This window comes from Pseudorca crassidens, chromosome 5 (assembly GCF_039906515.1).
Source record: "Pseudorca crassidens isolate mPseCra1 chromosome 5, mPseCra1.hap1, whole genome shotgun sequence".
Classification (NCBI taxonomy): Eukaryota; Metazoa; Chordata; class Mammalia; order Artiodactyla; family Delphinidae; genus Pseudorca; species Pseudorca crassidens.
The window spans coordinates 58,338,558-58,360,888 of NC_090300.1; the positions used below are offsets into that span (position 1 = coordinate 58,338,558).

General features: G+C 35.9%; 1 protein-coding gene across 1 annotated transcript in view; it reads left to right on the plus strand.

The window, feature by feature from the left end:
- Positions 1-22,331, plus strand: part of NAALADL2 (N-acetylated alpha-linked acidic dipeptidase like 2) — a 913,415-nt gene that overhangs the window by 263,454 nt on the left and 627,630 nt on the right. Inside the window, exon 4 of the mRNA XM_067738075.1 lies at positions 5,966-6,085. Coding sequence (XP_067594176.1) covers positions 5,966-6,085 — 120 coding nt within the window. The remainder of the gene's footprint in view (positions 1-5,965; positions 6,086-22,331) is intronic.

Below are 22,331 nucleotides of genomic sequence, written 5' to 3' on the forward strand. Positions count from 1 at the left end.
GTGCGTGCATGTGATCTCTCCCTCTCTCTCTTTCTTCCTCCCTCCCTCTCTCTTTCTCTCTCTCTCTTCCTCCCTCCCTCTCTCCCTCTAAAGTTCTGTATTCAAATTCCAGTTTTCCAACAGCTGGGGTTCCCTGTGAACCTCCTCTTGCCCTCATCTCTCTCTTGCCATTACCCACCTCTTGCCCTGATCTACTTATGAATTTTTTCCACTTTGCCAAGACCTAGGCACATGCTTCAACCCACATCTCTAATGCGTATCTTTTTTTTTCTAAATTACCTAGAAAATCCTTAAATAGTGCATTTTTTCTTCCCAACAATTTGTTTTCTTAATTTAGTATACATTCTTATCCCAGGTTTGCATTATTTTGCCTGTTGACTTTGGAGATTATTGATGTAAATATGGAAATAGAATCCTGACAGAACTTTGCTTCACTTTGGTTAAATTTCTATATTACAGTACTTTTTAACTTAATTTTCTCTCCTTTAGATGGATGTGCTTTATATGTTAGATTATAAAACATTTCACAAGTTGTTAAAAATGATTACTATATGCCAAGACAAGTGACTACTCTGGCTTATCTTTGTTTTTTCTGCTTTCAAAACATGGTCACTGTACACAAATAAAAGAAAATAAATTATTCACTGTGCCATTAAGCACTGCATTTAGTATATCATTGTAGCAAATATTTTTTCAGCATGTGTTTATAGTACAGTAATAAAAAGTGATAAAATTGACCAGCCATCCCTTTATCTGACCTTTTACACTGAAGACAGCAGAATGGATTGTGTGAATTCAGTTGGGATATACTAGTTTAGCACACTTGCTGGTGTCCCTTCTGATCGGTTGGGAGTCTATTTTAACTGATTAGTTCTTCTGCTGTTCTAGTAATTAAATATTTTAAATAACTAAATATTATTTAAATTATTAATAGCTTTTTAATACTAAAATACTTACTATTTTATATATCTGGATGCTTATGCCAACCCCATCTTAACTGGTCTTTATTAGCTAGAATACTAGTTTGAGAAGGAGTTTGAAAGGATTGATTAGTGATGTCTGCCACAAGGGTGGGAGGAAGCAGCATTGGCTTTCGTGTTTTAATACATTGTGGTTTTCATAATAAGGTCTATGATGGAAAGCCCTTCAGTGAACTTGAAAAAAAGAACTAAGAAAGTACTAACAGTCTTTGAATTTTGAACTCTTCATCATTACTAATATACTATTTTTTTAGAAAGGATAACAGTAAACATGGGAGATTATTCTGATTTTACAAGTTTTTAATAAACATAAGCACTTTAATTTGAAGAATATTCAAAAGCTAGGTTACATAAAGTAGTAGTAAGTTTCTAAAGTAAAATTTGTATTTAGATGAATAGTACTTCTGATAACCCTGTATTTTGTCAGTATGAGAAATGCTTGGGTTTACCATTTCTGACTTTGAGTAGAAAATTACTGTTTTAGTCAAAGCAGGCTTTTCAAATATTCTGTACATTCAGAATCTCTCTTAGAGAAAACTGGGAGGATTCAGAGTGATTGATTTGGTTGAAAATGTCAAGTCTGAAAAATTTCAAGGCATACATCATTTCATAAGCATGAATAATTTTTGCTACCTCAGGTAGAAGAGAAACATGGCCCTGGATCATTCCTCAATGTTGAACCCAGGCCACCAGCAGGTGGAGGGCCCCAGAAACACTTCTCTGACCTGGCTACTTTCCGTGATTGTTCTATTAATTTTAGTTAGCTTACTACAGAAAATAACAATTCTATTCAGTTCTCTTGTTTATTCTCTTCTGTTGCTTCTTCTCAGAATAGTCTCTCCACTTTTCCATAGAACATTTGGTGCTCTAGAATGTCACTTTTTAATCTTTTGATTTTTAGTCATTGCTAATTATTTGGTTTATGATTTCTTCTAATCACATATTTTACAGTGGATAGAAGATAATTGTATTTTACTATTCATTTCTAAAGTGTACCAGTATCCTCTTAGCTGTTACTATGTGGCCCGTCTGTTGTCATGCCGATACTTTTTCTTTTTTAACAAAGTATAAATATTTGATTTTCTGTTACAATTGTTGTTTTTTAAGTTCTTTGTTCAAAAATTAACATATAGGGCTTCCCTGGTGGCACAGTGGTTGAGAGTCCGCCTGCCGATGCCGGGGACACGGGTTCGTGCCCCAGTCCGGGAAGAACCCACATGCCACGGAGCAGCTAGGCCTGTGAGCCATGGCCGCTGAGCCTGCGCGTCTGGAGCCTGCGCTCCACAACGGGAGAGGCCACAACAGTGAGAGGCCTGTGTACCGCAAAAAAAAAAAAAAAAAAAAAAAAAAAAAAAAATTAACATATAAAATTTAAATAAAAATTAATGTGTAGACTTTTTAATATTTCTCTGTGGTAAAAAAAATAAAACAGAGCTAGTTTCCTTTCACTCTGCACCTCTCATTTACTCTTTCCTATGTGTCAGGAAGTCCTCTATGTGTTAGGGAAAAACTGGTACACATAGAGTAAATAGTTCAACAAGCACCTACATTCCTGTTCACTTGGCATTTCCCAAAGATGGCTCAGATGTGACTTAATCCTTGATATTTGGACATAAATTAAACATGGTATGCCAACTGGTAAGTGGATGGTTTTCTAGCGTGACAGAATACATGCAATAAAGAGAGGTTCATTGTAGCAACAAGAATGGTTGGAAAAAATGGCTTGACATTTTATCATATCATTGTATATTGATTTGTCTCAGAAAAATTCAATGTGCTTTCTTGCATCTGTGATTTTCAGTTTGCTTGAAGGTAAATATGAAAGACTTTTGGAAAGGACCTGGTTCAGAAGCATCCTTTGAAGACAATAGATAATTTTTATTATCACCTGTCAAACTGTCAGAACATTGAGACTTCTGTAAATATTGGCTTTTAATGCATAGCCTCAAAGTACATAAACCAAAATAAATTGATAAAATGATGCCTGTTTTGGGGAATATTTTTGTGGGATAAAATCCTCTTACATGTTAAAATGCATTGATCATTTATATTTGCTATTTATAGAAGATGAGTTGGAGAGCTCTTTAATTGAAATTGCCATTTTTGATGTCATTTACAGAATTGGTATCTTAGTAACTGCCATATTTTTCTGGTATGTACACAAACAAAAAGTCATAGTCTGGCCTACACGCTCTCAGACCAGTATGATTTTCCCCCAAACTCTCCTAAATATGAAAAGTATGTTCATTAATATAACCAAATATATAATATCTCTGTTTTAAGATGCTATCAGTGAGTCATATTTAGTAGATAGCTTAGAAAGTTGAAATGGAAAACATAAATTATCTCATTTTTACAATGTGATCATTAATATTATGTGACCATTTATTTAATAAACACTGGTCAGCCTTGTATTATTCTACAATTTTCCTGTCTTGCTAGTTGTTTGGCGTGTGTCGTCCAGCACTGGAGCTTGCTGGTTGTTGAGTGGAGGTGGGCCTTAGCACTGAGTTGGAGATCTCTGGTGGAACTCTTGCTGATTTTTATTACATGGGGCTCAGAGGTCTCTGGTGGTCCAATCTCCTGAACTCGGCTTTCCCACATCAAAGGCTCAGGCCTGACATCTGGCCAGAGCACCAAGACCCTGTCAGCCACATGGCGCAGAAGAAAAAGAAGAAAAAAGAAAGGTAGAAAAAAATAAAATGAAATGAATAAAGTTATTAAAATAAAATATTTTTTAAAAGTATTAAAATAAAAAATTTTAAAAATAATAAAAAAAGAAAAAAAGAGAGCCACCAAATCAATAAACAAATACACCAATGATAACAAGCGCTAAAAAGTAAACTAAGATAAACATACAAATCAAAAACTGGTCAGTTGCGTACGGCCAACCCCATGTCTACAGTTGCTCCCAAAATCCACTGCCTCAATTTTGGGATGATTCGTTTTCCATTCAGGTGTTCCACAGATGCAGGTTACACCAAGTTGATTGCAGAGATTTTATCCACTGCTCCTGAGACTGCATGGAGAAATTTCCCTTTCTCTTCTGTTTTGCACAGCTCCTGAGTTTCAGCTTTGGATTTGGCCACACCTCTGTGTGTAGGTCACCTGAGGGACTCTGTTCTTTTCTCAGACAGGACGAGGTTAAAGTAGCAGCTGATTAGGGGGCTCTGGCTCACTTAGTCTGGGGGGAGGGAGAGATACAGCATGCGGAGCTAGCCTGCAGAGGCAGAGGCCGGCATGACGTTGCATCAGTCTGAGGCATGCCATGTGTTCTCCCAAGGAAGTTGTCCCTGGATCACGGGACCCTGGCAGTGGCGGGCTGCACAGCCTCCCGGGAGGGGAGGTGTGGACAGTGACCTGTGCTTGCACACAGGATTCTTGGTGGCTGCAGTAGCAGCCTTAGCGTTTCATGCCTGTCTCGTGTCTGTGCTGATAGCCGCAGCTCACGCCTGTCTCTGAAGCTTGTTTAGGCAGTGCTCTGAATCTCCTCTCCTCACGCATCCCATAACAATTGTTTCTTGCCTCTTTGGCCATTCCATACATTTTCCCAGACTCCCTCCTGGCCAGCTGTGGTGCACTAGCCCCTTTCAGGCAGTGTTCACCCAGCCAACCTCAGTCCTCTCCCTGGGGTCTGATCTCTTAAAGCCCAAGCCTCAGCTCCCAGCCCCCACCTGCCCTGGCGGGTGAGCAGACAAGCCTCTCAGGCTGGTGAGTGCTGGTCGGCACCCATTCTCTATGGAGGAATCTCTCTGCTTTGCCGTCTGCACCCCTCTTGCTGCACTCTCCACTGTGGCTCCAAAGATTCCCTACCCTGCCCAACCCCTCTCCCCACCAGTGAAGGGGCTTCCTAGTGTGTGGAAACTTTTCCTTCTTCACAGCTCCCTCCCAGAAGTGCCGGTCCTGTCCCTATTCTTCTGTCTCTGTTTTTCCTTTTTTTCTTTTTCCCTACCCAGGTACGTGGGGAGTTTCTTGCCTTTGGGGAAGGCTGAGGTCTTCTGCCAGCATTCAGTAGGTGTCCTGTAGTTGTTCCACATGTAGATGTATTTCTGATGTATTTGTGGGGAGGAAGGTGATCTCCACATCTTACTCCTCCGCCATCTTGAAGATCCTCCCTCCTGAAACAGCACATTTAGTATTATAATTTTATGACTGGAAAGCATAACAGCTATTATTTTAATAATAGAAATTCCAGAAAGTAAAGTCCAAAGGAATCCTCTTGGCTGTAGGAGTATGCTGGATGGAACTCTCAGGGCAGTACGTTTCAAAATGTGGGATGGGGTTCACCAAATCATAGGATTCCCAGTAAAATTTCCAGGAAGGCATACAATTTTTACATTAATAAAATGAGAATTTTAAAAATGAGAAATATTGATATGAAACATAACTCTAAGGGAGTAGTGGGAAATGTGACAGAAGTAGTTGTTTGGTGTTATATTCTAAAGTCTTGAATTTCACAGTGGTACAGGTGGCTGTATAGGTTATATCCTGCATAACCCAGGGGGTTGTCATTCACAGCTGGATATATGCACATCCTGAACAGCTGTGCATTGTGAACTTTGTACTTAATTTGGATAACAGTAGAGAATCTTTGAGTTGTTTTCACATCTAAGAGTAGTATGATTGTTGTTGAACCTTAAGGAAATTAATTTTGCAGCATCTTGTAAAATGATTCAAATTCCAGAAACATGAATGTAAGAATATACCAAACTGGGTGGTCTGTTAGAGGCATAAACAGGGTTTGTAATTTGTTTAGAAGAGACTGCAAAGCAAAAATGAATCTAAACCTTTTTCTCAAGTGACTTCTCAAAGGAGAATTGTTGTACCCTGATAGAAATAGAAAGGTCATGATTGGGACAGGGTAAGAGAGAGATTAGTTCTCCTTTGAACATTTTGAATTACTATGAATGATTTTGTTATGCTAAATGGGCAATTTGCTGTAATGCTTCTGACAGGGCTTTATTTTTCTTTGTCTTCTCTTTCAGGCTGAAGTCATTGATGTGAGTTATGGAAATGCAGATGATTTAAATAGGATTAAAAAAATGAAAAATGTCACAAATCAGATTGCACTCCTGAAATTAGGAAAACTGCCACTACTTTATAAGGTTGGTCCAATGGCTGTTATTTGGTGGTAGGGTGAATATTTTGTTCAGTTGGGGTTACATGTGCATATGAGAACATGAAGAGAGAGAGAGTGAGTGTGTGTGTGTGTGTGTGTGTGTGTGTGTGTGTGTGTGTGAGGGAAAGCAAGAGAGTGGAAAGACAAAGAGGCGTACGGTATCACAGGAAGATAACCTTTCCAAAATGGATAATTTTATATTAAGACCTTTAAGATATTGTGAGTTTGTGGGACCTTCATAAAATCGGCGTTTCCTTCATAATACCTATCTGGAATGCTAAAAATGAGAACCACAGTGTCTTCTTCTCGCGACATCTGCAAAACTTCTAATCTGATCTAATTACCATGTGCTTTATGTTAGACTAGTATCTCGCTGATTTACACTCCTTAGTGATTAATTTTTGTCAACTGTATAACTTCACAGTTACTGACTGTGCTCAGAAATTTAATTAAAATATAATATACTAAGGAAAAGCAGAATTATGATTTATTTTATTTAAAGAGTTTATTAATACTCATCCACCAGATGCATTTACATAATTAAAGCAGTTCAATCTAAGTACCTCATAATGAGCCACCACAATAGAGAGTCACTACTGCTCATTCTTACTTCATTTTCTTTTTCTATTAAGAAAGAATGATCAGTATAGTTATGTAGTTATGTCCCTGGAATGCTCTGGTTCTGAAGATATATTGGATTTCTCCTCATTCAAACCTATATGAGATTAGCTAATTCCCAGGAGCAAAAAATGTTTCCAGAAATCTGTTGGCACACTCTGTAAGGACCCAAGAGAACATTCTGTGCCTGTTTTTTATTTTCCAAGGATGCTCTTATACTTAAATCAATGTCTGATAGTAGAAAATAGGCCAGAATTTTAAGTTAGTCTTGAAAATATAATACACACTGATAATAATTTTTGTAGGATATTTTGTAGGATTTTTGTAGGATTTGTTAGTATGTATTAAAGGCCTTAAAATTATCATTTTGACCCAGTAATTCCATTTCAACAGTATATTCTAAAGGGGGAAAAAATCAGAGATGATGAACACAATGATTACCAATGATGTGAGAAAATATTTGAAATGATATATACATCCAGTTTAGTGCTGAAAATTATGCTACATTTGTACAGCTGAATACAACAATTACAATGTGAAGAATATTTAATATGTGAAAATCCTCATAAGTCAAACAAATAAATTATAAAGAGGACATTTATAATAATTATAGAATAATGATTACATTTATAGTTACTTCTAAAAGTAACATTGTTAGAAATATGGGTTAAATATTTTTCTAAGCATTTTTAATGTATTTTCACATTAATCTTTACAATAACCATAGTGTTGAGGTACAGATTATTATCTTCAGTTTATAGATGAGTATCACAAGTGCATGAGGAAGGAAATAAGGTAGAGTATACTCTTTCCCCCAAAACAGCCCCAATCTGGTAGAGGGGCAAAATGATGACATTTTAAATCAATGGTACAGATTTGATCATGGTATGAGACTAGGCATTCTAATTACTTACTTAAGACAAGCGATTCAAATTGCTTAGAGGACATTTTATTACCAGTAATCAGAAGAACTCTTCCTCTAGTTGTTTGAGGAAGAATGTTCTTTTCCAGATGTTTTAAAGGGACAGTGGAAAACAAAGCACAACAGACCCACTTACCCATGAAGGATAAGTTCCAAGACTCCCAGTGGATGCCTGAAACCACAGTTAGTACCAAACCCTACATATACTATGCTTTTTCCTATACATATATACTTATGATAGTGTTTCACTTATAATTAGGCATAGTAAGAGATTAACAACAATAACTAACAATAAAATAGAGCATATAACAATATACTATAATAAAAATTATGTGAGTGTGATACCACCAACGTCATTCTGATAATTTAGAGGGCTGCTTAGTGACTAATGGGCAGGTTAGGATATACAGCATGGATATGCTGGGCAAAGGGACGATTCACATCCTGGCTGGATGGAGTGGGACAGCCTGAGATGACATCAAGCTACTCAGAACAGCCCGTAGTTTAAAACTTAGGAATAGTATTTTTGGAATTTTCCGTTCAGTGTACTTTGGACTGCAGTTGACCACGAGCATCTGAAACCTCTAAAAGTGAAACTATGGATAACAGGGAACTACTGTAACACTGCTTTGAGTACAGTACATGAATCCTGCTTGTTCAACCTAAGAGTGATACAGATGTCTAAAATGTTGTTTGTGGTAGGGGCCAATTATCTAAATTGGGTTGATGGAATTATGGATTTCTATTTCTTTATATTTTCTAAATTCCTAATGATTTTGTATATATTTTGTAAGGAAAAAAAGTCTAAAAATTCATGTTAAGATAAGGCATTTAAAATTTTTTCTAACAGTGTTTATAGGCCAAATACTCAAAATCCCTACCAGTAGATAATGGGTTAAAACATAGCCAGTTTCTTTTTATTTGACTGCTGCAGAGAATATTTACATTATGAAACCATTTGGCAAGGTCCGCAAAGTACTGAAATAGTGGTTTATCTAGAATAGGTCACAGTTATTAAAACCCCAGTACATTTTCCCTGATCATCTTCCTTACAGGCCTATGAAGAGATTTAACAAAGAGGTCTGTGCAGAATTTCCCTTTAGACAGAGCCTTGCCACAAACTTGGCATTATCTTCTAGCCAGAGAAGAGAGCACTCTTTCTTTAACCTTTTAGATTCTATTCTAGGCATCTCTGTTTTCTGTAGTTTGTCCCAGAGATTATGGAATCACGGATTCCATATCTGTTAATATATATTCATATTGTAAAGAGAAAAAGAAAGCATGGTGTAGACAAGGTTATATAGCATGATTATAGCTGAACTTGCTTCACCTGTCCATCAGATATATTCTGAGGCTGAAATTGGAAAATGAGGTAATAGAGTAATACAGCTGGGTTGAAAAAAAGGCAGAGGACCAATAGACTTCTATGTGAATTACAACTGTTACTCATGATTCCAAATGAGCATCTGGACTGGGAACATGGGACTGAATGAGTAGAGAAAAGTTAATCCTATTTTAACTGTGCAGTAGTAACTAAATCACAGTTTAAAAAATGAATCTGGGAGGGAATCTCTGTATCTGAGTTAAAGAGGGCAAAGGGGAAGCAAAATTGCGATATTACCTCCTAAAGAGAGTAGAAAAATAATCCGCAGTCAAGAAGGAGGAGATCTCATTAGTTTTATCATAAATGGTATGTATGTGTTAATTTAGTCACTAGGAAGGGATTGATGAGGTAATCCCCACATTTGTAGCAGGAGCTGTAAAAGGCAGATGGCTTCTAGCTATAAGCCTTGATGTCCACACTTTGTTGTTGCAGGAAGGGGCCAAGTCCTTCAGACCTAGCTTGTGCTGGTTTCCTTAAGCTTAAACCTTAGAGGAAAGGCTTTAGGTTTCTATGAGCTTTGTATTTATAGCAGTTTATTTTATAGGAGAGTGCTTTCATTCCTTAAGCTTTAAGACAAAATAGTCTTTTATCTGTCATGACGGATTTACTTAGATTTCTCTCAGTGACAATCTGAGACATAATAAAGCAGATCCCCAAACCCTTGCAAATTCCCAAATTGCTAAATAGGTCTCTAGTACGAAATTTATTTTATAAAAGGCAATAAAAGCATTTGGCTTTCTTTTAGAGTCATTTTCACAAAAAGCAGTAATAAAAAAAAATTACTGTGTAGTCCATGACAACTAGAAATTGAGTAAATCCCACTGAAATGTGGAAGATGGGCCATTTTCTGGGTCTGCACCACATGTAAGTCCTAAATCTTGTAAGAGTCAAATTTGCATATGGTAAAATTACAAATGACTAAATATCTATGCCTTTTGTGCATGGTGAAGTTACACATGAAAATTCATAAATGCTGTTGTGATTTTTTCATAAATGAAGTAACATACAGTACATTCCTAGTACTCACAGCTAGATGGTAAGATACTAGCAAATATTACCTGGTTTTTGCATTTTCTTATATACCTTTTTATCCCTGTAATCACAATTTTAATGATTTGGGAATCCAAATGATTTTGTAGTTTCCTACAAATGAAACAGTTTCCTATCTATTCATCGGATAAGATGTATATTTTAATATCAATTTTGCATTGTTTGGCCAGTGTATGACTTAACCAACTACCACTCAAGTCCATAAAGCATGCTTAAAGAGGAAGGCATTTTGGAAGAGCCTGGAGGGAAATGAGAGGTAGAAAACAATTGTTATGTGTTGATATTTTCAAATATTCAGTAGATTGTTTCCAACAGATTAGGAAAAAAAGTAAACTTCATACTATTTGAATTTCAAACCCAATTTCATCTACAAAACAAGTAAATTTAAAACACTGAGTTGGGGGTTTAGTGAGGAAATCTCTATATTTGGTGAATTACCAATCAGTACTCAACAAGTGGACAATAGGAAGATCAGTAAGAAATTCTCTAGTTTAGGTAAAGTAAATCCTGAGAAATACTGTATTTTGAAACCTTACCTCACATAAGGCATTGACATACTTTTCATATTTGCTGAACTATACTCTGTTTCATTTGCTCCAATCTCCTTTTTTTTTCTGATGACAATTATTTAATCCTTATGATAACTGCATTCAAAAGAATTATTTTTTTAAATTTCAGTTAATAGAGAGCGGCATTACTCTATTACATGTGGTAGAAGTTTAAGATGGTAGATCTAAAATTTAAGTTTCATTTCCCCAAATTAACATATAATGTATTCAGCTAATAATTAGTGTCAAAAATATGTGATATGATAACCTTCAAGATGGTGGTGGAGTAAGGCATGGAGATCACCTTCCTGCCCACAAATACATCAAAAATATATCTACATGTGTAACAACTCCTTCAGAAAACCTACTGAAGGCTGGCAGAAGACCTCACAATTCCCCAAAGGCAAGAAACTTTCCATGTACCTGGGTAGGGCAAAAGAAAAAAACAGCCAAAAGAATAGAGATGGGACCTGGACCTCTGGGAAGGAGCTGTGAAGGAGGAAAAGTTTCCACACACTAGGAGGCCTCTTCACTGGCAGAGACAGGGGCTGGACGGGGGGGAAGGTTCAGAGCCACGGAGGAGAGTGCAGCAACAGTGGTGCAGAGGGCAAAGCAGAGAGATTCCCGCACAGAGGATCGGTGCTGACCAGCACTCACCAGCCTGAGACCTTGTCTGCTCACCCACCAGGACAGGTGGGGGCTGGGAGCTGAGGCTCGGGTTTCGGACGTCAGACCCCAGGGAGAGGACTGAGATTGGCTGCGTGAACACAGCCTGAAGGGTGATAGTGCACCACAGCTAATGGGAAGAGAGTCTGGGAAAAAGACTGGAACTGCCTAAGAGGCAAGAGACCATTGTTTCGGGGTGCAGGAGGAGAGGAGATTCAGAGCACCGCCTAAATGAGCTTCAGAGATAGGCGTGAGCCATTGTTATTAGCGTGGACACCAGATACGGGCATGAAACACTAAGGCTGCTGCTGCAGCCACCAATAATTCTGTGTGAAAGCACAGATCACTCTCCACACCTCCCCTCCTGGGAGCCTGTGCAGCCTGCCACTGCCAGGGTTCTGTGATCCATGGACAATTTCCCCGGAAGAACACACAGCATGCCTCAGGCTGTTGCAAAGTCACACAGGCTTCTGCCACTGCAGGCTCGCCCCACATTCTGTACCCCTCCCTCCCACCAGCCTGAGTGAGCCAGAGCCCCCTAATCAGCCACTCCCTTAACTCCCTCCTGTCTGGGTGAAGAACACATGCCAGAGGGCTACCTGCATGCAGAGGTGGGGCCAAATCCAAAGCTGAACCCCAGGAGCTGTGCAAACAAAGAAGAGAAAGGGAAATCTCTCCCAGCAGCTTCAGGAACAGCAGACTAAATCCCCACAATCAACTTGAAGTACGCTGCATCTGTGGAATACCTGAATTGACAATGAACCATCCCAAAATTGAGGCGGTGGATTTTGGGAGCAAATGTAGACTTGGTGTTTTTGTACGCAGCTGACTAGTTTCTGATTTTTATGTTTATCTTAGTATAGTTTTTAGTGCTTGTTATCATTGGATTTATTTATTGGTTTGCTTGCTCTTTGTTTTACAATTTTTTTAATTATGTATTATATTTCTTTTAATAATTTTTAGTTTGTATTTTAATAACTTTCTTGTATTTTTATTTTTTTCTTTCTTTTTTTTCTCCCTTTTATTGTGAGCCATGTGGCTAACAGGGTCTTGGTGCTCTGGCCAGGTGCCAGGCCTGAGCCTCTGAGGTGGGAGGGACAAGTTCAGGACATTGGACCACTAGAGACATCCCGGCCCCACATAATAGAAATTGGCGAGAGCTCTCCCAGAGATCTCTGTCTCAACGCTAAGACCCAGCTCCACTCAACAACCAGAAAGCTACAGTGCTGGACACCCCATGCAAAACACCTAGCAAGACAGGAACACAACCCCACCCACTAGTAGACAGGATGACTAAAATCATAACAAGCTCACAGACACCCCAAAACACAGCACTGAACGTGGTCCTGCCCACCAGAAAGACATGATCCAGCCTCATCCACCAGAACAAAGGCACCAGTCCCCTCCACCAGGAACCCTCCACAACCCACTGAACAACCTTACCCACTGGGGGCAAACACCAAAAACAATGGGAACTACAAACCTGCAGCCTGCGAAAAAGGAGACCCCACACAGTAAGTTAAGCAAAATGAGAAGACAGGGAAATATGCAGCAGATGAAGGAGCAAGGCAAACACCCACCAGAGCAAACAAATGAAGAGAAAATAGGCAGTCTACCTGAAAAAGAATTCAGAGTAATGATAGTAAAGATGATCAAAAATCTTGGAAATAGAATGGAGAAAATACAAGAAATGTTTAACAAGGACTTAGAAGAACTAAAGAGCAAACAAACAATGATGAACACCACAATAAATGAAATAGAAAATTCTCTAGAAGGAATCAATAGCAGAACACTTGAGGCAGAAGAACAGATAAGTGACCTGGAAGATTAAAAAGTGGAAATAACTACCACAGAGCAGAATAAAGAAAAAAGAATGAAAAGAATTGAGGACATTCTCCGAGACTTCACAGACAACATTAAAGGCACCAACATTCTAATTATAAGGGTCCCAGAAGAAGAAGAGAAAAATGAAGGGACCAAGAAAATATTTGAAGAGATTATAGATGAAAAATTCTCTAACATGGGAAAGGAAGTAATCAAGTCAAGGATGCACAGAGAGTCCCATACAGGATAAATCCAAGGAGAAACACGCCAACATACATATTAATCAAACTATCAAAAATTAAATACAAAGAAAAAATATTAAAAGTAGCAAGGGAAAAGCAACAAATAACATACAAGGGAATCCCCATAAGGTTAACAGCTGATTGTTCAGAGAAACTCTGCAAGCCAGAAGGGACTGGCAGGACATATGTAAAGTGATGAAACGGAAAAACCTACAATGAAAATTACTCTGCCCAGCAAGGATCTCATTCAGATTCGAAGGAGAAATTAAAACCTTTACAGACAAGCAAAAGCTGAGAGTTCAGCACCACCAAACCAGCTTTACAACAAATGCTGAAGGAACTTCTCTAATTAGGAAACAGTAGAGAAGGAAAAGACCTACAATAACAAACGCAAAACAATTAAGAAAATGGTAATAGGAACATACATACTGATAACTACCTTAAATGTAAATGGATTAAATGCTCCCACCAAAAGACATAGACTGGCTGAATGGATACAAAAACAAGACCCATATATATGCTGTCTACAAGAGACCCACTTCAGACCTAGGGACACATACAGACAGAAAGTGAGCAGATGGAAAAAGATATTCCATGCAAATGGAAATCAAAAGAAAGCTGGAGTAGCAGTTTTCATATTAGACAGAATAGACTTTAAAATAAAGACTATTAACAGGAGACAAAGAAGGACACTACATAATGATCAAGGGATCGATCCAAGAAGAAGATATTACAATTGTAAATATTTATGCACCCAACATAGGAGCACCTCAAAACATAAGGCAAACGCTAACAGCCATAAAAGGGTAAATAGACAGAAATACAATAATAGTAAGGGACTTCCACACTCCACTTTCACCAATGGACAGATCAATCAAAGTGAAAATAAACAAGGAAACACAAGCTTTAAGTGACACATTAAATAATATGGACTTAATTGATATTTATGTACATTCCATCCAAAAACAACAGAATACACTTTCTTTTCAAGTGATTATGGAAAATTCTCCAGGATAGATCATATCTTGTGTCACAAATCAAGCCTTGGTAAACTTAACAAACTTAAATCATATCAAGTATCTTTTCTGAGCACAATGCTATGAGACTAGATATCAATTACAGGGAAAAAAAAACTGTAAAAAATACAAACACACGGAGACCAAACAATAGGCTACTAAATAACCAATAGATCACTGAAGAAATCAAAGAGGAAATCAGAAAATACCTATAAACAAATGACAATGAAAACACGACCACCCAAAACCTATAGGTTAGCAAAAGCAGTTCTAAGAGGGAAGTGTATAGCATTACAATCCTACCTCAAGAAACAAGAACTCTCAAATAAACAACCTAACTTTACCCCGGAAGCAATTAGAGAAAGAAGAACAAAAAAACGCCCAAAGTTAGCAGAAGGAAAGAAATCATAAAGATCAGATCAGAAGTAAATGAAAAAGAAATGAAGGAAACGATAGCAAAGATCAGCAAAACTAAAAGCTGGTTCTTTGAGAAGATAAACAAAATTGATAAACCATTAGCCAGACTCATCAAGAAAAGGAGAAAATTCAAATCAACAGAATTAGTAATAAAAAAGGAGAAGTAACAACTGATACTGCAGTAATGCAAAGGATCATGAGGTTACTACAAGCAATTCTATGCCAATAAAATGGACAACCTGGAAGAAATGGACAAATTCTCAAAAAAGCACAACCTTCCAAGACTGAACCAGGGATAAATAGAAAATATAAACAGACCAATCACAAGCACTGATATTGAAAGTGTGATTAAAAATCTTTGAACAAACAGAAGCCCACGGCCAGTTGGCTTCACAGATGAATTCTATCAAACATTCAGAGAAGAGCTAACACCTATCCTTCTCAAACTCTTCCAAAATATAGCAGAGGGAAGAACACTCCCAAATGCATTCTGTGAGGCCACTATCACCATGATACCAAAACCAGGCAAACATGTCCAAAATAAAAGAAAACTGCAGGCCAATATTTCTGATGAACAAGATGCAAAAATCCTCAACAAAATACTAGCAAACAGAATCCAACAACACATTAAAAGGATCATACACCATGTTCAAGTGGGGTTTATCCCAAGAATGCAAGGATTCTTGCATTTGCAGTATATGCAAATCAATCAATGTGAAAAGACATTTTAACAAATTGAAGGAGAAAAACTATATGATCATCTCAATAGATGCAGAAAAACCTTTTGACAAAATTCAACACCATTTATGATAAAAAAAAAAAACTCCAGAAAGTAGGCATAGAGGGAACGTACCTCAACATAATAGAGACAAACCCACAGCCAACATTTTGTCATACGTATGACAAACCCACAGCCAACACCATTCTCAGTGGTGAAAAACTGAAACCATTTACACTAAGATCAGAAATAAGACAAGGTTGCCCACTCTCAGCACTATTATTCAACATAGTTTTGGAAGTTTTAGCCACAGCAATCAGATAGGAATAGAAATAAAAGGAATCCAAATTGGAAAAGAAGAATTCAAGCTGTCACTCTTTGCAGATGACATGATACTATACATAAAGAATCCTAAAGATGCCACCAGAAAACTACTAGAGCTAATGAATGAATTTGGTAAACTAGCAGGATAAAAATTAATGCACAGAAATCTCTTGTATTCCTATACAGTAATGATGAAAAATCTGAAAGAGAAACTAAGGAAATACCCCCATTTACCATGGCAACAAAAAGAATAAAATACCTAGGAATAAACCTACCCAAGGAGACAAAACACCTGTATGCAGAAAACTATAAGACGCTGATGAAAGAAATTAAAGATGATACAGACAGTTGGAGAGATATACTCTGTTCTTGGATTGGAAGAATCAACATTGTGAAAACGACTATATTACCCAAAGCAATCTACAGATTCAATGCAATCCCTATCAAACTACCAATGGCATTTTTCACAGGAGTAGAACAAAATTTTTCACAAATTGTATAGAAACACAAAAGACCCGGAATAGCCAAAGCAATCTTGAGAAAGAAAACCAGTGCTGGAGGAATCAGGCTCCCTGATTTCAGACTATACTACAAAGCTACAATAATCAAGATAGTATGGTACTGGCACAAAAACAGAAAGATTGATCAATGGAACAGGATAGAAAGCCCAGAGATAAACCCATGCACATATGGTCACCTTATCTTTGATAAAGGAGGCAGGAATGTACAGTGGAGAAAGGACAGCCTCTTCAATAAGTGGTGCTGGGAAAACTGGACAGGTACATGTAAAAGTATGAGATTAGATCACTCCCTAACACCATACACAAAAATAAGCTCAAAATGGATTAAAGACCTAAATGTAAGGCCAGAAACTATCGAACTCTTAGAGGAAAACATAGGCAGAACGCTCTATGACATAAATCACAGCAAGATCCTTTTTGACCCACCTCCTAGAGAAATGGAAATAAAAACAAAAATAAACAAATGGGACCTAATGAAATTTAAACACTGTCACACTGCAAAGGAAACCATAAACAAGATGAAAAGACAACCCTCAGAATGAGAGAAAATATTTGCAAATGAAGCAACAAAGGATTAACCTCCAAAATATACAAGCAGCCCCTGCAGCATCAAAAAAACAAACAACCCTATACAAAAATTGGCAGAAGACCTATACAGACATTTCTCCAAAGAATATATGCAGATTTCCAACAAACACATGAAAGAATGCTCAACATCACTAATCATTAGAGAAATGCAAATCAAAACCACAATGAGGTATCATCTCACACCAGTTAGAATGGCCATTATCAAAAAATCTACAAACAAACGCTGGAGAGGGTGTGGAGAAAAGGGAACTCTCTTGCACTCTTGGTAGGAATGTAAATTGATACAGCCACTATGGAGAGCATTATGGAGGTTCCTTACAAAACTAACAATAGAAGTACCATATGACCCAGTAGTCTCACACTAAGCATATATCCTGAGAAAACTATAATTCAGAAAAAGTCATGTACCACAATGTTCGTTGCAGCAGTATTTACAATAGCCAGGGTATGGAAGTAACCTAAGTGTCCATCGACTGATGAGTGATTAATGAAGATGTGGCACATGTATACAATGGAATATTACTCAGCCATAAAAAGAAATGAAATTTAGTTATTTGTAGTGATGTGCATGGACGTAGAATCTGTCATGCAGAGTGAAGTAAGTCAGAAAGAGAAAAACAAATACTGTAGCTAACATAAATATATGGAATCTAAAAAAAAAATTGGTTCTGAAGAACCTAGGGTCAGGACAGGAATAAAGACACAGACGTAGAGGATGGTCTTGAGGACATCGGGAGGGGGAAGGTTATTCTGGGACGAAGTGAGAGAGTTGCCTTGACATATATACACTATCAAATGTAAAATAGTTAGCTAATGGGAAGCAGCTGCATAGCACAGGGAGATCAGCTTGGTGCTTTGTGACCACCTAGAGGGGTGGGATAGGGATAGTGTGAGGGAGATGCAAGAGGTAGGAGATATGGGGATATATATATATATATATATACATATAGATGATTCACTTTGTTATACAGCAGAAACTAACACAACATTGTAAAGCCATTATATTCCTATAAAGATGTTAAAAAATGTGGTATCCAGTACAATAGTCCAACAATGTGCCTAAAAAAGGAACTCAATATTTTTTGAATATAAGATATTCATGGTGTGTGTGTGTGATGTATGTATGTGCACATTGGTACAGCCTTATGTGTCATGCTGGGAAAATAGGAAAGAAGAGAAAGACTCCTTCCTTATTGAAACTTTTGATGCATTATAATTTATATTTTTATAATTATAAATTATAATATATAAAAATATATATAATATAAATTATAATATAAAAATAATTATAATTTTCCCTGGTATTGATGAACCTAGCAGATCTATTTACATGGTATTCTGTGAATATTTCAGATAAAAAAAACCCATTTAATTCAGTGTCATTGCATGATTTGGGGGGTATAGTTTTGTATGTGGAGGCAAAGTTGCTTCTTTTTTAAGACAATTTTGGAAGACATTTTATGAACCAAAAGAAGTGAACACTATTTTGATACTTAGAAAGGGTATGCTTGTTCACTGGCTGATTGAATGAGGCACTTCCTACCCTGTTTTCAGAAGTAATTACAAAAGACCAGTGCTCCGTACTTTGTATTTGTACAAGTCCAGAGCTGCTACACTGCTCACAGAAAACATGGTCAGGACTAGAACACAAAATCAGGAAACAATGGTTTAATGTATTTAAAAGCCAAATCTGCTATTATTTTTTTTTAATCAGAATGTTTTCCATTTTCCACTGACTGACTTTAGTTATTTTTCTAAATGTCTTAGACCAAATATTACCATATCTACGAAAGGTAATTTTTGTTGAAATACAACTTCAATCATAAGTTATAATGGAAAAACTTTAGACTGAGTGTTATTCTTCCATTTAGCGTCAGACTTTAAGAAAGTGCATTTAGAGTGAGAATAACTAATCCTGAATACTTCTGATCTTATACCTAAAATTAAAGTATTTTTCATGGCTTAAAACCAAATTAAGGTATGTCTACAAATCTTCAGTCTGTTGTGAATGATTCCCATAACTAAGAAGTCATGCCTGTATTTTACCTTCATGATAATATAATTACTTTTATTGACTGACAGTTTGAATATTGGGAAATCATAACTAGTGACATCATTCACTAGAGGCCTTGGTTTTTGCATTATCTTATTGTAGTATGTTAAGCATAAATCATCCCCATGCATTCATGCAAGTTTGGTAGTATAAGAAAAGGTGCTAAGCATTTTGTTTGTCTTAAATATTATAATATAAACTAAGAAAAGCAAGAAATCAAGAAAGAAGTCAGACAGAAAGGGAGGCAGGAAAGAAGGATAGAAGGAAAGAAAGAAAACAGCACTTGATTCCCCCCTAGTTCGTGCTCTAAAATTACATTTCAGAAATCTTTTTATGCATTATATATTACTCTAAAATCCAAAAGAGTAAGTTTCAGACATATTTTAATTTTTGAGGAATTATTTGGACACACCAGCATAAATATCTCTATGATAATAACATCTGGCTTTGTGATAATTCTGAGCTATCCTTTCACATTTTAACTTTTCCTTCTCTCCCTCTGTCTGGTTGACACTTTTCATTTTTTCCTGCTGTAGATGGGTTTCTCAGTCTTTCCAATGTATTGTATTTGTTCCGTATTCAACAGGTGATTTATTTTCAGTAATGAAGTACAGCATGGCAGGATGCAAAGATGGTAGAGACAGGCTCAAGTTCAAGCTTGATGTTTATGTGACCTTGGGATATCATGTAACTCCTCTGAAGTTTTAAAGTTTTTTTTTTTTTAATCTCAAAATGGCGATAAAAGTAATCCCAACTCACAAGCTTGTGTGAGCATTAAATCTTAAAATGCATGCATAATTCCTAATAAATATTAGTTACTGTTAGTAAGCCCTTAAAATCTGAATAAGATTCTAAAGAGAAACGATATGAGTTTAATAATGGGGAATGACAGCTCTCTCAAAATTCCAAAACTGAACTGCATATAATAATATCAATACTAGATAAATCTATTATAGAAATATGGTCTCTCAAGATTGCACTTTTGCATTATTTAACAGTAAGGATTATGCTGATGCTATGTAGCATACTTTGAATCTTAAACAAAAAAACTAAAGCTGCCTCTAATGATTTTTGTGGAATAAGGCAGGTATAAGTAAGTGGAGAAATGAATGTTAAAAATAAATATAACTTGATTATTAAGGATGAATATGAACAATGACCTAAAAGGATAGTAGATGATTTTGATTTTTACATTCTTCAGTATTAATGCGTAGACTTTTTTGTGAGGTGATAGAATTATGTAATTTTAAGAAAATAATATTGTCTTAGGAATTAAAACTATATTACATTTATAGTAGTTGTATAAATAATACAAATTTTAAACTATTTTGAAAGTTGAGGTATCATGTGTGTTTCCAAGAACATCATGAAATTGCCTACATCATAAGGCTGTTGTAAAAAATAATTTAAATAATACATGTAAGTATGCAACACAATGCCAAGAACATACTAAGCACTCATTAAAAGAAAACTAATATTTTATTTAATCACATTAAAAATTTTATTAAATACTACATTTTCTGCTTGAATTCCATTTTTCTTAATCGTCACCATCCTATGTGATCAAAAATCTAAGACCTTATCATTTGCTAAATAGTGTAATCCCAGCCTTGTTTGTTTAAGTAAAGGATCTGTACTTCAGTAAAGGGTTTAGATTATCGCAGGAATGATTATGATGTTGAAACTTTAGTTCAAGATTTTCTTACAATTTGAATTTAGAATATCCTAAAACTGACGTGGAGATTTTGCATAGTTCCTTTCACTTGCTCGCTGATATTTCATAGAGGTCATGGGTGTTAACAATTTTTTAAATTAAAAAATAGATAAACCCTTGGCTCTACATTAACAGAGTTTTAAAAGAACCCACTTGATGTCTAATTATTAATCACTATACGGCACTAAGTTCTTTTTTGCTATTTTTTCTCATCCATTTTCTTATGATAAAAGTAGATTAATTATTACTTTGCTCTGGAACACATTGGTAACGAGTCCTGGGCAGCAACTTGGATTTTATTAATTTATTGTTGTTATAAGATATGTGAAGACAGAGTTAAATTACTTCTGGAAGGAAACATCATTGAAAAAAATTAATATTGGGGGAAAAATACCTCTTCTTAAAATTTATGTAATTAAAGTTACAGCTACAAAATGTATCTATTTTTGAATTCAATAGACTTCTTATTTTTATAATAACCTTTACTAAGCTATAAGACCTGATGTAGCTACACAAGCTTAAAATATTTTCACCTGAACTTTGAAAACAATATACACTCAAAATATTATTTTAATAAGTAATTAATAACAGATGTTTATTATTGTCACAAATATTCAATAAATTGCTTTTTAACTGAAAATATGTCTTTACTGTGTTTATGCAAAAGTTATTGGGAAGGTTTTATAGCTCCATATATATTATAGTTAAGAATAAAGCTTTTGTGGTTTTAATAATGTACTGGTGGGAAAAAAAGCCTTTCTATTACAGATTTTTTAAAAAGTTACTTTTCTTGACTAGATTTGCATTTCCAAATTTTATGAAATCTTTACATCAGTTTTGTATATTTTCTCTTGTATTGCATTTTAGATTACACCTTGTAATCTGATTTAGCATAATAAATTCCTTGTTTTCTTAACTTAATAATTAATAAATTATTTGAATAGTATAATCATGTAATATCTAAATTTTAAAACTGACAACACCAAGAATTTCAGCCATCATTAGAATAATTCCATTCTTTAAATCAATTTTGTACTGGAAAATTTAGAAAAATTAAAGTGTCTATAATCCCAGAAATACATGTAGAATAATAGCAGACTTAAATTTGGACTAATATGCACAATCAAAGAAGAACTATAAGTAGATCCTTTAAAGAAAATTATGTTTGCTCTTCAGTTTATGATTATAATTTTGTTTTAATCTGAATCTATTAGGTTGTTAAAATTACTATGCTTACCTATCAATAAAGAACATGCTTATTTTTCATAAGTGCATAAGTTACCCATATCAAACTTCTTTCATAATTCTCACACAAAGACAATTCCCAAACAGTTTTAGTTTAAATTTCATCGTGTATGAAATGAGTGAATGAAATGCAGGAGGAATACTTACAGTTTTAACATGCCATCCTTATTTGAGACTGGTCTAATACCCAAATTAATAGCTGTTCTAATACGGTTTCTTTGCTTTTAAATAATAGCATGTCTGTAATTAAATAATAGTACAACTTGGTGATGGTATTATGGACATCTGTGATATCTAATTTATATAAATATAATTTGTTATAATCCAGTTTAATTTTCGTTTTGTTAAGAAAAGAACAATTTTTGGCTTCCTGGTGGCGCAG